The 15,482-nt window shown below is 44.0% G+C and overlaps 1 protein-coding gene across 1 annotated transcript in view; it reads left to right on the top strand.

Moving 5' to 3' along the window:
* Nucleotides 1-15,482, top strand: part of ptgfrnb (prostaglandin F2 receptor inhibitor b) — a 60,040-nt gene that overhangs the window by 33,098 nt on the left and 11,460 nt on the right. The window contains exons 6-11 of the mRNA XM_080053047.1: nt 2,653-2,799; nt 3,394-3,554; nt 4,459-4,579; nt 5,723-5,942; nt 6,344-6,531; nt 11,685-11,807. Of these exons, the coding sequence (XP_079909173.1) occupies nt 2,653-2,799; nt 3,394-3,554; nt 4,459-4,579; nt 5,723-5,942; nt 6,344-6,531; nt 11,685-11,807 (960 nt within the window). The remainder of the gene's footprint in view (nt 1-2,652; nt 2,800-3,393; nt 3,555-4,458; nt 4,580-5,722; nt 5,943-6,343; nt 6,532-11,684; nt 11,808-15,482) is intronic.

Raw genomic sequence — 15,482 nt, forward strand, 5'->3', positions numbered from 1 at the left:
GGCCTGTTTTTTAAAAGAACATTCCTTCAGGATCCCTCTTACATTTAGAAAGATCTATACACACACACACACACACACACACACACACACACACACTCTGACACTGTTTGGAGCATGTGTGTGTGTGTGTAGCAACTAGTCTCTGGAGAAAGCTTTCAATAAACCTAGTTCCACTCTCAAACACGTGCTCGAAACACACACAAGTATGCAGATAACATGCACACTTCTACCCTTGTAAATACATCGACACATAAACAACACAGCAGATGTTGACAAAATATTCCCATTACTTCAGCTGTGTGTGTGTGTGTGTGTGCGTGTGTGTGTGTCCCACATACTGAGGGTATGAGGCTCTTCTCACTAGTGAAACTCCTACATTTTGGCCTGGGGGTATACATTCCTTCATACTGCGTCTGCACACACACACACACACACACACACACACCATGAGAGCAACATTTTTAATTGACTAGCTCTCATTTTCCTCCTCATTCCTCTTGAGTGTGAGCTTCCACTCTTTGTGTGTGTGTGTGTGTGTGTGTGTGTGTGTGTGTGTATTGTCTGCCAGTCAGCTCCTATTCTATTGCTGTGCGGCCTTCAGGTCAGCCCACTTCCCATGATGCATTGCTACATGGGCAGTCCACCAGGAAGAACAAAAGACAAGGAGGACCTGCAATAGCTGACTATGTTCAAAAAGCCATAATAACGTCCTACTCATACTCATTTTGACTTCAATTTGAGTATGTGACGGTTGGGTATGCGAGTTTGGGTATGCAAGAAATTCCCGGATGAGTACTAACTTCTGGGAAGATTTTCTGTATGGATCGATAGGTTACTTTTCCTACTCAACCGCCCCACAATGCATTGCGTCTTTCCAAACAACATGGACGTTTTTTATTTTAATTCGTTATTGCTTCTGTGTACTTCAGTGTAAACGGTCCGACGAACCTCGCATACACAATCGATGGTTAAGTAGACAGTATGTAGTATATACATGTTGAGTATGTAGGAGGGAGGACGTTAGTATGGCTTTTCGAACACAGCCGTTGTGAATTTTAATCAAATATGTTATTGTTAATTATGTTATCCTACAAAGTGGTGAATTTCTATGGAATTTTGACATCAAAATATGGGTAATTTGCTGATAACACAATCTATACACATGTAGGTATTATAATATCCAGTATACTGCTTTACTGTAGTGGTTGGTGCTCTATTAGATATAAGGCAACATTTCAGTGACAGAAGAAGCATGCACATCGGTGTGTGTGTGTGTGTGTGTGTGTGTGTGTGTGTGTGTGTGTGTGTGTGTGTGTGTGTGTGTGTGTGTGTGTGTGTGTGTGTGTGTGTGTGTGTGTGTGTGTGTGTGTGTGTGTGTGTGTGTGTGTGTGTGTGTGTGTGTGTGTGTGTGTGTGTGTGTGTGTGTGTGTGTGTGTGTGTGTGTGTCTCACAACAGATGGTGACAGTGCATGAGTCAGTGTGTGTGTGTGACGTCCAAATGACATCATGCAAAAAACCCTCGTTTGCCAAACGCACTCAGGCACAGTCCTACGTCTGTGCTCGTATTTATAGAGTGTGTGTGTGTGTGGTAGGCCAACATGCACTGTTTTGTGTCAGTGACTATTTGTATATACAGTGTGTGTGTGTGTGTGTTTCTCCCGTTCAGTGACACGTAGTGTTGCAATCTGGAAACCTGCCTCACCACCTTCACACACACACACACACACACACACACACACACACACACACACACACACACACACACACACACACACACACACACACACACACACACACACAGACACACAGACACACAGACACACACACACACACACACACACACACACACACACACACCAAACCTGGCAATGATTTAAATGATGTCTTGCTGGGTACAGTAAGTCAATGGATAGTATTATTACTAGGTTTGAGTTATTCAGTCATCAGGGTTTCTGATTCTTCATACTTTAAAGTAGTATTCCATTCATTACGGTATCACTACATACATACTATACTGTATGTAAAGGTGGCCCAAATCCACTGTTATCATTGTGTTCAAAAAGCCCTACAAACGACCTACTCGTACTCATTTTGACGCCAATTTAAGTATGCTGCGGTTGTGTATGCAAGTTTGTGAGAGCGCCTTGCATGGCAGCTACTGCCATCGGTGTATGAGTGTGTGTATGAATGGGTGAATGTGGTAAGATATGTAAAGCGCTTTGGGGCTGAGAAAATCGGCTAGAAGGCGCTATATAAGTCAAGTCCATTTACCATTTGTGTAGGCGAGAAATGCCCGGATGAGTACTTACTTCCGGGGAAGATTTTGTGCTATGGATCGATAGGTAACTTTTTTTTTTCTTATTCAACCGCCCCCCACAATGCATTGCGTCGTTTCAAACGACTCGGAAGATGTCACACATGGGAATATGTAGGGTTAGACGGTGAGACCATGAAACGCTCTTTCTGCCCCTTTCTCAGGCTAGGATGAACCCTAAAAATGTTTGCACATTCATACTACACACGATCTCAGAGTTGAATACACCTTCACATTTCCAACCGGTGAAGTTGGTCTTCAATACTCTAAAGATCCTAAATGTTTAAAGTAAATCAACTCATTGAATTGCGTTAATGCTTATTTCTTTCTCTCCGTAGAACCGAGCTTGAGTGTGGCGCTGGAGAGCCTGCAGCAGCCCCATATGATGTCACAGCCCACAGAGCTGGCCTGTCACGTGACCAACATCACCCACTTACCTGTAGGGGGTCGACTGGGTGTCACATGGGAGCACACCACACTGCCTGGTAACTGTCACCTCAGCTTTCAACACAATCTCTAATGTGTTAACCCACGTATTTATTTAAAGTTCCTGGCAAGGGGGGCGCCCTTAGCTCAGTTTGTAGGGCGTCCCCCCCCTCTCTGCCCCATTTCAACTCTGTCTCTACATTATCAATAAAGCATAAAAATGCCAAAAGAATATCTTAAAAAAAATAAGTTCCTGGCAAAATTTATGGGAACTAACGGGAATTTATTACAAGCTGGGGTATATGATTTGTGGAGAAAATAGCAGTTGGGATAGAGATTCGAATCCAAATACCTCAACCGCTCCACTTTTTCTCTTTGGTCCCTCCCCTATGGTCCCTCCCTGACACGCTCTACACCAACAACGTCAGTGCCAAAGTGAATGGACAGTCCCAACAGCCAATAAGAACAGAGAATCGGAGCCTCGCTCTGATTGGTCAAAGTGTACAGCTCATGTTAACTTTGACCAATCAGAAATCATATACCCCAGCTTTAACTTCCCACGGAAAGTTTCCAGAAAACTTTCCCGGAAATTTACCGGAAACTTTCCAACCCCTTTTGCAAATAATGAATTGTTCTTTTTTCAATCTGTCCAGCTGTAGGGGACGACCCTCAGAGCTCTCATCCCATTGGCTCTCTAGACGCCCATGGTAACCTGTTGCCGGGCGACATGTATTCGGACCGACTGAAGAGCGGCCTAATGTCTCTGAGCAGGGTTGAGCCCAACACGTTCAAACTGCATTTCCTCCGCACAAAGGTAGTCAATAATAATAATGCTAATGGATTGGATTTATATAGAGCTTTTCAAGGCACTCAAAGCGCTTTACAGGGCTCCAGGTTCCATTCATTCACACACAGTCATACCGGTGGTGGTAAACTACGCTACTGACGGAAGCGTGGCTGCCATTCAGCGCCTATGGCCCCTCAGACCACCACCTCAAACATACAGCAGTCATACACATTCACACCAGGCAAGGTGGGTGAAGTGTCTTTGCCCAAGGACACAACAACCATGACACAGGTGGCAGAGCGGGGATCGAACCGCCAACCCTTGGATCATTGGCCGACCCGCTCTACCACCTGAGCCACGGTCGCCAAAATTTCATTAAAATGTAATTAAAGCAGGCGAAAGTCAACAAAGTTATGTCTGTATCACTCACTAGGTGGTAGAGCGGGTCGGCCAATGATCAAAGGGTTGGAGGTTCGATCCCCGCCCTGCCACTGACTTGTATCATAGTTGTTGTGTCCTTGGGCAAGACACTTCACCCACCTTGTCTCGTGTGAATGTCGATAGTTAGCCTGCTATCGGTGTATGAATGTGTGTGTGAATGGTAACGTGGGAATGGGAACATGGATTAACCTGTATAAATAAAGGTTAAAAAAAAAGCATTTGTCTATGTGAAATGAGCAGTCGTGGCAGTTAAGCTTTCTTCAAACCCACATAACTGTGTGTGTGTGTGTGTGTGTGTGTGTGTGTGTGTGTGTGTGTGTGTGTGTGTGTGTGTGTGTGTGTGTGTGTGTGTGTGTGTGTGTGTGTGTGTGTGTGTGTGTGTGTGTGTGTGTGTGTGTGTGTGTGTGTGTGTGTGTGTGTGTGTGTGTGTGTGTGTGTGTGTGTGTGTGTGTGTGTGTGTGTGTGTGTTCGTTCCCCTGTGTGTGTGTAGGACATTGACATGGGGCAGTACGTGTGCACTGTGTCTGCCTGGACTGTGAACAGCCAGGGAGTCATGCTGAAGGCTGCAGAGTACAAGAGCACACCGCAGACCGTACGATGGGCCACCAAACGTAAGACACTCCCACTTCCTTCCCACTTTATAGCCCAGGGCCTATTCTACTTACTAGAGGAAAGGGGTGTGACCAGTAACCATGAGGTCGCTGGTTCGATCCCCGGCACTAAATCTAGTAGAGGCTGGTATTACATCTAGGGTGCACCACCATCTCTACCAGTGTGTCCTCGAGCAAGACACTTAACCCCAAAACTGCTCCAGGGGCGCTGTACTACGGCTGACCCTGCGCTCTGACCCCCTCTGGAGTGTGGGAACTTGAGGAGGATACGTGAACAGACACATTTCATTGTGCCCAGTGTACAGTTGACTAAAACTGAATGAACTTAACTTTAATGACAGAAACATTAACTCCCATTTGTGATTTAAGAAAAGCATAAAAAAGAGTTGGCTGTCACCCAGTCATATCAACCCTGCTGTAGAGTCTGATGAATGCACTGTAATGTCTACACATATGCTTTCATCCATCAATATAACAACAGAGCTCTTGTCTCAGCTCCTATTCAGCACACATAGAAGTCTTCTCTGCCTCAGTCCCATACATTGCGGATGGTGACCCTCCAATTAAGCTAATTTAAAAAATGAAGTAAGCACATAGCTGAGCTTCAAGTCACAATGTCTTCATGGTGTAAACTGTGCTGACTTCCATGTTGTGAACTGGGGGAGGGGGTGGGGGGTTCCCCCTATTTGGGCACTGTGTCTGCATTCCAACCCCCATACTTTCTGCTATTCAGTATGGTAGATAAAAGATTTAGGATGTCCTGATTCTTGTGGTCGGATTTAGTATGCTCAAAAATATCCGGATGTCTACTAGATCCGACCGAGATTTTTAGTGTTGAAAACAGCATGCTATTTTGGCGATTCTGACCCACAATCCAGTGCGCACCCGGATGTGACGTCACATCGACTGAGCCTTAGTATGAAAACACTTGGGGATGTGACGGATATAAAAGCGAGAGGCAAGATCAAGGCGCCATGTTATGATGAAATAAATAAGTCAAACTATATCCCAAGTGTATGCCTACCACATCCTAACTAGACTCTTTTTATGGTCAGATGTAGTATGTAGAATAGAAAAAATAAAGAGTATGCGATTTGGAACGCAAACTCAATGAATGATGGATAGTTTTGGTTTGATTGACAGTTCCGTCTCTCAGCGTGGTGGCTAAGCCCCTGCGTGAGGCCTCGGTGGGTGGGGCTACCTTTGAGATGAGCTGCTCATTGGCTCTGGAGAACCTGGGGGAGGCGGGCTTCTCCGTGCTGGTCCAATCACAGGAGAGCGAGGAGAGCAGCGTGAGGACCATCATGAGCCTGAGCCCAGACAACGTGCTGCAGCATGGAGGAGCCACGGACCCCAACAGGAGGTAATACACACACTCACTCACTCACTCACTCACTCACTCACTCACTCACTCACTCACTCACTCACTCACTCACTCACTCACTCACTCACTCACTCACTCACTCACTCACTCACTCACTCACTCACTCACTCACTCACACTCTCTCTCTCTCTCACACACACACACACACACACTCTCCCTTCCCTCCCTCTCCCTCTCTCTCAAATTCAAAAAGCTTAATTGGCATGACTAACAAATAACAAATCTCTTCCCCCCCTTCTCTCTCTCTCTCTCTCTCTCTCTCTCTCTCTCTCTCTCTCTCTCTCTCTCTCTCTCTCTCTCTCTCTCTCTCTCTCTCTCTCTCTCTCTCTCTCTCTCTCTCTCTCTCTCTCTCTCTCCTCTCCCTCCCTCCCCCCACTCAGAGACAGCCTCGTTCTATCAAAGTCGGGCCCCTCGGAGTTCTTGTTCCGGCTGGCGGGCGTGCAGCTGTCGGACCGGGGCTTCTACTGGTGTGACATCACAGCGTGGACCAAACAGCAAGCGGGACAGACCTGGACCAAGGCCACCAGCGCTGAGTCCAACAAGGTCAAGATCCACTTCACAGAGAACGGTGGGTCCAAGATCATGTGGTTCATAGTCCCTGTGTTCCAATCCCCCATACTATCTACTATTTAGTATGGTGCGAAAAAAGATTTAGGTTGTTAAGATTGTGGGGGGCCAGTTTAGGATGGTTAGAAAGACCCGTATGTCCTGCTACATCAGTCCGAGATTTTTTTTTAAGTGTTGAAAACAGCATCCTATTTGGCCCGATTCTGACCCGTAATCCAGTGCGCACCTGAAGTGACTTCACATCGACGAAGCCTCCATATGAAAACAAACAGGGGATGTGACGGATATAAAAGCAAGAGGCAAGATCAAGGCGCAATGCTATGATGAAATAAATAAGTAAAAGTATGTCCCAATAGTGTGCCTACTGCATCCTAACTAGATTCTTTTTATCGTCTGATGTAGTATGTAGAATGGAACAAAGAAAGACTGTTTCAGAAATATTTCAAAAGTTCCTCGTAGCACCCCTTTTAAATATATATTTTTAATTTCTAGATTTGTAGAACCAAGACGAAGAAGTAAAAAGCACATGTAGGATAGGTATGCAACAACAAAGAAACGCATCCCTTATTAAACTAATGCAGGAAGCCCTCAGAAGCACTTGAGCAGTGTTCTGTAGGAAAAGGTTAACCGGGTTAAATGCATTCCCCCTCTCATTGTCTGACTACTTCCTGTGTCTAAGTGTGTCTCCTGCGTGTGCTTCCTAAAGCAGTCTTCTCTTTTCTAATGAAAGTATATGTGCCACTAGTTTCTACACATGCCCTGCGTTCCAAATCGCATACTCTTTTCTTTTTACTACACTACATACTAAAGTACAGAAGAGTTTAAGGGCCACAGGAGAGGGAAAAAAATCAGACGAGGAAGATTTATTTTTTCATTATGTTGAGAAATGTCAAGAATAAAATACGAATACTCCAAAATGCTATTGGAGTTAGTGGGGCATTTATGTATTTTCAGCATACTGCAATTGACGTGCATGTATTGGGACATCCTAAATCTTTTTTTGGCATACTAAATAGTAGGGAAGTATGGGAATTGGAACACAGGGTTAGTAAGATTAATCATGATTTTTATTTATTTTTTTTTTTTTAAACCTTTATTTATACAGGTAAATCCCATTGAGACCGAAACCTCTTTTTCAAGGGAGACCTGTTCCCATTCCCACGTTACCATTCTCACACACTCATTCATATAGGGAGCAATTCAGGGTTCAGTGTCTCTTTGCTCAGGGACACTTCGACATGTGGCGGGGAGACGGGGGATCGAACCACCAACCCTGTAGTTGAGTGGTCGACCGCCCTACACATTTAAAGCCATTCAATCTGAACACATGCTACACAATGTATCCATGTTGTTATCCTGGAAAGACTGAGGCAATGCTCTAATAATAGTAATGCAGTTTGTATCTCTGCATTTCTACATGTGTTATATTCAGTGGTAATGATGAGCAGAATGAATTCACTAATAGTGTGCACAAACAAAGAAACACACTCACACACACCAGCCACTGGCCTACATAACTTTCTTTGATCTGGAAGAGGAGTGGGAGACAAAGAGAGGGATGTGGCGGAGGAGTGGACTGGAGGAAAGGTAGGAGAGAAAAGGGAGGATGAGGAGGAGGGATAGATGGAAGAATGGAGGAAGGTCAGTATAATGAGGAGGAAGGGTGGAAGGGGTTACATTGACAGAAGAATTGGCTTCACTTTAGACTTAAAGCTGGGGTATATGATTTCTGATTGGTCAAAGTTAACATGAGCTGTACACTTGGACCAATCAGAGCGAGGCTCCGATTATCCGTTCTTATTGGCTGTTGGGACTGTCCATTCACTTTGGCACGACGTTGTTGGTGTAGAGCGTGTCAGGGAGGGACCATAGGGGAGGGACCAAAGAGAACAAGTGGAGCGGTTGAGGTATTTGGATTCTTATCTCTTTCCCAACTGCCATTTTCTCGCCAAATCCTCCACCCCAGCTTTAAGCATAAGATATTAAGCTGGATAGCAACACCAAAACAACATCAATTGTCTCCATATTAAAGGTGTAGTGAGCGATTCTGGAGAACACAAATCAACTGCTGTAAACTGGTATGTTCACAAAGGGGCCACTGTCGCTCGTGGCATGCCCGTTTACAGAGCCTAGGCTGTGTATTAGATGGTCTCCTAAAGCTTCATGTTGACAACGCTTAAAAGCATCACACAATGTCAATGATTTCTCACAACTTCTGAAGGGTATTTGCATCTACTATGTCTGTATAGGTGTGTGTGTGTGTGTGTGTGTGTGTGTGTGTGTGTGTGTGTGTGTGTGTGTGTGTGTGTGTGTGTGTGTGTGTGTGTGTGTGTGTGTGTGTGTGTGTGTGTGTGTGTGTGTGTGTGTGTGTGTGTGTGTGTGTGTGTGTGTGTGTGTGTGTGGGAGGCACAGAGAGAGAGAGAGAAAGACTGAAGATGATCTGCTATCTTCCTCCACAGCCCCCTGAGCATCACTACTTCTTCTCTCTCTCTATCACTTGCCGTTTTTACTCCCCCGTTCTCTCCACTATCTTTTCACTGTGTCTCTTTCTCTCTCTCTCTTTCTCTCTTTACGCCCTCTCCCAGGGACATCTTCAAAGCACAGCCCTATGGCCAATCAGCCAGCTTTTCCCTTTCTCTGTGTGTGTGTGTTGTGTATCCAAGTCGAACATTTTGAGTTGACCCCCCCCCCCCCCCACACACACACACACACACACACACTGACAGCATTCAAGCTGAGCCCTTTTCAAGAACCCCTTATACTTGCCTTAGGGGACGGAAGTTTTTAACACTCAACCGCGCGCGCGCGCGTGTGTGTGTGTGTGTGTGTGTGTGTGTGTGTGTGTTATGAGCAACACAACCCCAAACTGGCAAGTCTCCCAAGGTTTCCATCTGTATGTTTCAGATGTGTTGCTCTTTCATGACCACGTATATGGAGATGCAAAAATCTCACCCCGCCATTTTTTTAAATAATTCAGTGTCTGAGGGATTTTAGCGTAGACGGCTGGTGGTAACATAAATATGTAGTGGCGTTCACACATTTCAGATCGTCCCATGTTCCATAAGGAGATAACACGTTGAAGTCGTGTGCACAATCCCAAGCATTTGACAAGAAATATAGAATATAAAAGAATGTCATACTTAAAAAATGACGTCGCCATACCTCTGACCATTTTAACATGCAGAGCAATTCCCCAATATTAAAGGTATAGTACGTCGTTCTGGGGAATGTTTGTTGACTAATCACTTTTGGGTCAAAATCAGTGAATGTAACAAAGCGCAAGAGATCAGATTTTTTTCAGCATGCCCTGCTTTACTGCTGTTAGACTACAGTGTGTTAACCAACGATGATGACATAAAGAGTTAATTTCACCTGGGACGGGATGGGATTAATTGCTGGAAAAGAATGTGCTGACATCTGACGCCATGGCGCTTCTGCCACTCCTAATGTACATTGCTTCTTTATTCAGAATATGCAGATTGACATGTTAACAGGAACAACCCAGTAGCTGCTGCTAATTGAAAGACCTTATTTGGATCACTGTCTTAACATGAATTAGCCTGGCTCCGCCCGCCTACCTACTTCCGCTCAAATTTCATTTTCCCTTCAGTAGTCAGTCTGGGGCTGCGGTGTATTCATGTATTCGAGCTCAGGAAAATTTCTGCTCGTCCAATCAGCGAACAGAGCGAGTGGCTGAGAACGATGACGTCGAAGTCGCGCGCCAGTTTCAGTTGAATGCTGCGTTCCTTTATTACTCGGAACTCGAACAATTTTTGCTGTCTGTAATCCATTTCCATGGCATTATCCAAGTTGTCTATGTACATTAAAGCAGTTAATACCTTCAAACTAGAGGGCAGTTTGTGAAAGTCCTCCGTCTTAAAGGAGAAGTGAGTGATATTTTTTGTTAATGTATATGTTAAATCTCTCTATATTCATAAAGCAATCACTTAAACAGTAAACAGTACATCATAGACAGTATGCACAGTTCATATCACAGGTCTCCCGGTCATTCAGCTTAGCGATAATTGCCAGATAGAATGTTGAGTATCCCGCTCGTTTTTACCCAATCAGGAGACAGAGCGCTATAAAGAGGCGGGGTCTCTGTGCCCCGTGAACGATGACTCGCTGCTCTCCATCGCGGCACTATCTGATGAAGACGGCTGTGTGTTCATGTGGTGGTGACGTAGGGACGAGGGAGGGGACTGCTAACTGCTAGTCACTGACTGGATGATAGCTAAAAAAGGACCATATCACTTACTGAACCTTTAAATAATAGAATGAGGATCTCCATAGACACCATAGAAAATTGGTTATGTGCAAGCAATAGCTGTACCCCTAAAATACACACCTGTTTTATAGTACCCGGCTGTACTATACAGGTGTGTATTTGATTTGATTTCCATATCTGTGCATTGAAATCGATAGCTATTATCTCTGTCTGGAGTCCAGTAATTTAAAATAATAATAATAATAATAATAATAATAATAATAATAATAATAATAATAATAATAATAATAATAATAATAATAATAATAATAATAATAATAATAATAATAATAATGCATACGTATGTTAATATCCTATCATCTATTCCCTATCAAGTCAAATACTAATTCAGAAAAGTCGGTTGTTACATATTGCGGCCCCGTCTATTTAACTCCAACCGTTGATTGACGGTTCACTTTGCAACACTTTCCACGAGGAAATATTAGAATATATAAAAGAAATAACCTTTCTGAACGTGTCACATAACCAAAATAGAACCTGACGTGAGGAAAAACAACTAAAAAGTCCTGAACCCCACCCCGACACACTTCTGTTATCAGCGCCCAAATTCACTATTTTCTATCCAACTTTAGCTTTTAAGAGTGAGTTATTCTTAATCTATTTCTGTTGACACCAGAGCTGTTTCCTCCACTTTGATTTCACAGACTTTAAAGCAGCGTTTGCCATCTAAAAGCTCAACACTGTTTTTCTTCCCTTCTGATCTTCCATCGACTGTCACTTACAATTATAGCACATGAATATCTAAAAGAACTGTCAGTGTTTTTAAATGAGTCCTTTTACATCTCATTGGGTGTGTGTTGGATGTTTTTCTTTTTGCATGAAGCTGATTGGTTGTTGATGATGTGTTGTTGTTGTTGTTGTTTCAGGCCCCTCCTTCTCACTGGCCATCCAATCGGACGCCAGCAGTGTGTATCCGTGGGAAACGGCCAAGATGGAGTGTTCGCTGAGCGTGTCCGGCACCGCCCCGAGAAGTGGGACAACGCAATCAGGTAGGACACACGCGCACACACACACACACACACACACACACACACACCCCTACCGATGTAAATGCAACATTGTTTATAACAAATAAATTTTTACGTTTGGTCTACATTCTAAATGTTAAGACTTCCAGAAGAATGTTAAAGCTGGGGTATATTTTGAAAAGACGCACTGCATTGTGGGGCCGGTTGAGTATTGGAGTTGTAACCTATCGATCCATAACACACAATCTTCCCCGGAAAGTAAGTTCTCATCCGGGCATTTTTCTCGCCTACGCGAACTCGCAACCACAACATACTCAAATTGACGTCAAAATTAGTATGACTAGGAAGTTAAGAGGGCTTTTCCATACAATCATACATCAATACTTCATGACAGGGATCTGCTTTCTGTCTCCTAACATCTATCCATCTTCTGTTTCTCATCACTTTATATTCTTTAACTTTATCACATGACGCCATGCATCACTCGACAGCTCTCCGTGTCCATCTGTCAGCATCTCTCTCCCCCCTCTCTCTCTGCCTCTCTCCCCCCTCTCTCTCTTCATATCTCTGCCTCTCTCCCCCCCTCTCTCTCTCTTTGCCTCTCTCTCTTCCCCTCTCTCTCTCTGCCTCTCTCCCTCCCCCTCTCTCTCTGCCTCTCTCCCCCCTCTCTCTCTTCCTATCTCTGCCTCTCTCCCCCTCTCTCTCTCCTTCTCTATCCCTCCCTCTCTCTCTCTCCCTCTCCGTGCATCCTATGTGTCAGCCATGTCTTTTCTATATCAATATTCCTAAGTGAGCATTTAAAGCAAAATCCAGACTCAACACTCATGCATGTATGTTCGGAAACTATCACACAAAAACGCCGTTTGGACATGTGAGCACATGTGTTTGCACCTGTGGCCTAGTGTGTGTGTGTTGTGTGTGTGTGTGTGTGTGTGTGTGTGTGTGTGTGTGTGTGTGTGTGTGTGTGTGTGTGTGTGTGTGTGTGTGTGGTCATACATGATTCATACATGGGTTGGTGGTTGTGGAGCACGCTCACACAGACAGCTGCACCATGGGATGAAATACAGCCACATATTAGCAAACCGCTAGCAAATGACATGTATCGACAGGTGTGCTGCTTCTGTCGTGCGAACACACACACACACACACACACATACACACACATTTTTTGTTGGGTGTGACGGCACCTTTTTTCTTGCATGTACCTGCATGTCAATACAGCTATTCCAGCTAAGTTATATTAGCTGTGTCATATACACTGTTCAAACAGTGTGTGTGTGTGTGTGTGTGTGTGTGTGTCATTTATATGCATACAAATGATTGCTTGATTAGTTCCCTCACCTTTGTATCACATTGCTGTGACTCAATATGATAAGAATGGAACTTCAGGAAGTTGTTGATAAGGGTTTGTGTGTGTGTGTGTGTGTGTGTGTGTGTGTGTGTGTGTGTGTGTGTGTGTGTGTGTGTGTGTGTGTGTGTGTGTGTGTGTGTGTGTGTGTGTGTGTGTGTGTGTGTGTGTGTGTGTGTGTGTGTGTGTGTGTGTGTGTGTGTGTGTGTGTGTGTGTGTGTGTGTGTGTGTGTGTGTGTGTGTGTGTGTGTGTGTGTGACACATTCCTTCGGGTTGGTTGAAAACAGCCTACCTGTTGGAGCATGTGTTTATCTGACATGCATGGTGAAACCAAACATATGCCTCATTCCTGCTCTCAGTTAGTCAGTGATCATATGATGTGTGTGTGTGTGTGTGTCTCGGCCGGATCTAGTAGACATCCGGGTTTTTTTCTTAAAGCATACTAAATCGACCACAAGAATTTGGACATCCTAAATCTTTTTTCTACCGTATTAAATAGTAGATAGTACGGGGATTGGAACGATTTCAAAAGCTTCCATGAGAACAACTAAGAGACTTTAGGTCGTACGAAAGCTCTGTGGATCCAGTATGGGATTGTTATCGCTCAAAAAAAATATATTAATAAGGTTTGGAATAAGGAGATCGCCCCCTGCTTTGATATGTGGCTCATGGAGTTCTCTAGTACTCTATATACAGACGAAAATCTGTTATGAGTAGTAGTAGTAGAACAATTTAAACAGTATGGCAGCCTTTCCTCAACCGTATAGCAGCGCTGAAGTGACCTTCATGACACCAGTTGTGTTTGTGTTTTTTTAAAGAAAAATTCAAAAAGAAAGTACTTAAAAAGAAAAGGTGCACCCTTAAATATTGTTATTAGCACACGGCTAGAGACTAGCTGTCACAGTGTAGCATGTAGCAGCTAACGCTAAAACGCATATGTTTGGGTGAGTGGGTGGGCTGCAGGTGTCTGGTTAGGAAGCACCGTTCCCTTTGTAAGGTAGTAATGTGTCAATCAAGACCAGCTTGTTTTGCTCCCCACACTCAAGTGAACCAATTAAAATGATTAAAGTATGAATGCAGATTTAAACAACTGAACGTGATTGGCTTGAAACCAACGATAAAAAGCTGTCTGCTGACATTTTTACATGGGCCTTGTTCAGTTTTGCATTCGTCAACAAATACCCTTCCTGCCTTCGAACCAAAAGGCTGCGCTCCAATCCTCATACTATCTACTATTGAGCATGGTAGAAAAAATTTAGGATGTCCCAATTCTTGTGACCGGATTTAGTAGCGTTTGAAATACTCAGATGTCTACTGCATTCGGTGGAGATTTTCTTTACTGTTGAAAACGGTATGCTAATCGGGCCATTCTGACCCACAGTCACAGTTCCGAAACCTTTCTCTATCCCTTGATGCCATACTGATGACATAATTAGCAGGAACTATTCTGTGTGACGGCGGTAGTCAGGGTTACCGGGATGGTATGGTGGAGATGCCTGAATAAAGCCATTGAACTTAGTCTTTGGTTTTGATGATTAAATGTGTGTCTTATATCCAATCAGTGTCGAACATTTTCCATGAAGTAACATTAGTTTTACAGAGGCAAACCTTTGGCATACTGGTTTTATTGTTTAGCCTGGTGTGGTTAGTTGAGAGGAAGTAAGTTTAGTCTACTTCCCCAAGTGTCCTACAGTTCCTTTACCAAAGCCACAGAGTAAGCGTTCCAATCCCCGTACTATCTACTATTTAAAATGGTAAAAAAACAGATTTAGGATGTCCCAATTCTTGTGGTTGGTTTAGTATGGTTAGAAATACCCCGGATGTCTACCACATTCGGCAGAGATTTTTACTGTTGAAATCAGCATGCTGTTCGGCCCATTCTGGCCCACAATCCAGTGCGCCCCGGAAGTGACGTCACATCGACGGAGCCTCCATATGAAAACAAACAGGGATGCGACGGATATAAAAGCAAGAGGCGAGATCAAGGCGCAATGTTATGATGAAATAAATAAGTAAAAGTATGTCCCAAGTGTATGGCCTACTGCATCTAGATTATTTTTATGATCAGATGTAGTTTGTAGAATAGGAAAAAAAGAAAGAGTATGCGATTTGGAACGCAGGGTTAGTATTGTCATTTAGTAATGGCTGCCATGGACATTGAAGCCGATAAGATGGCTACGTTTTTAATGAGGAGTAAAACAGTGAATCCTTCCTTTTTAGAATAAGTGTGTGTGTGGGATAAATGGAACGCTACATACATCCCTCTCTCTCCTCTACTCCGCACTTACCGTCACTTTCCGCTCCCTCCCTTCCTCTCCCACTCTTCACCAAATTACCCAGCTGTCTTT

The sequence above is a fragment of the Ammodytes marinus genome (assembly GCF_949987685.1).
Source record: "Ammodytes marinus genome assembly, chromosome: 24".
Lineage (NCBI taxonomy): Eukaryota > Metazoa > Chordata > Actinopteri > Uranoscopiformes > Ammodytidae > Ammodytes > Ammodytes marinus.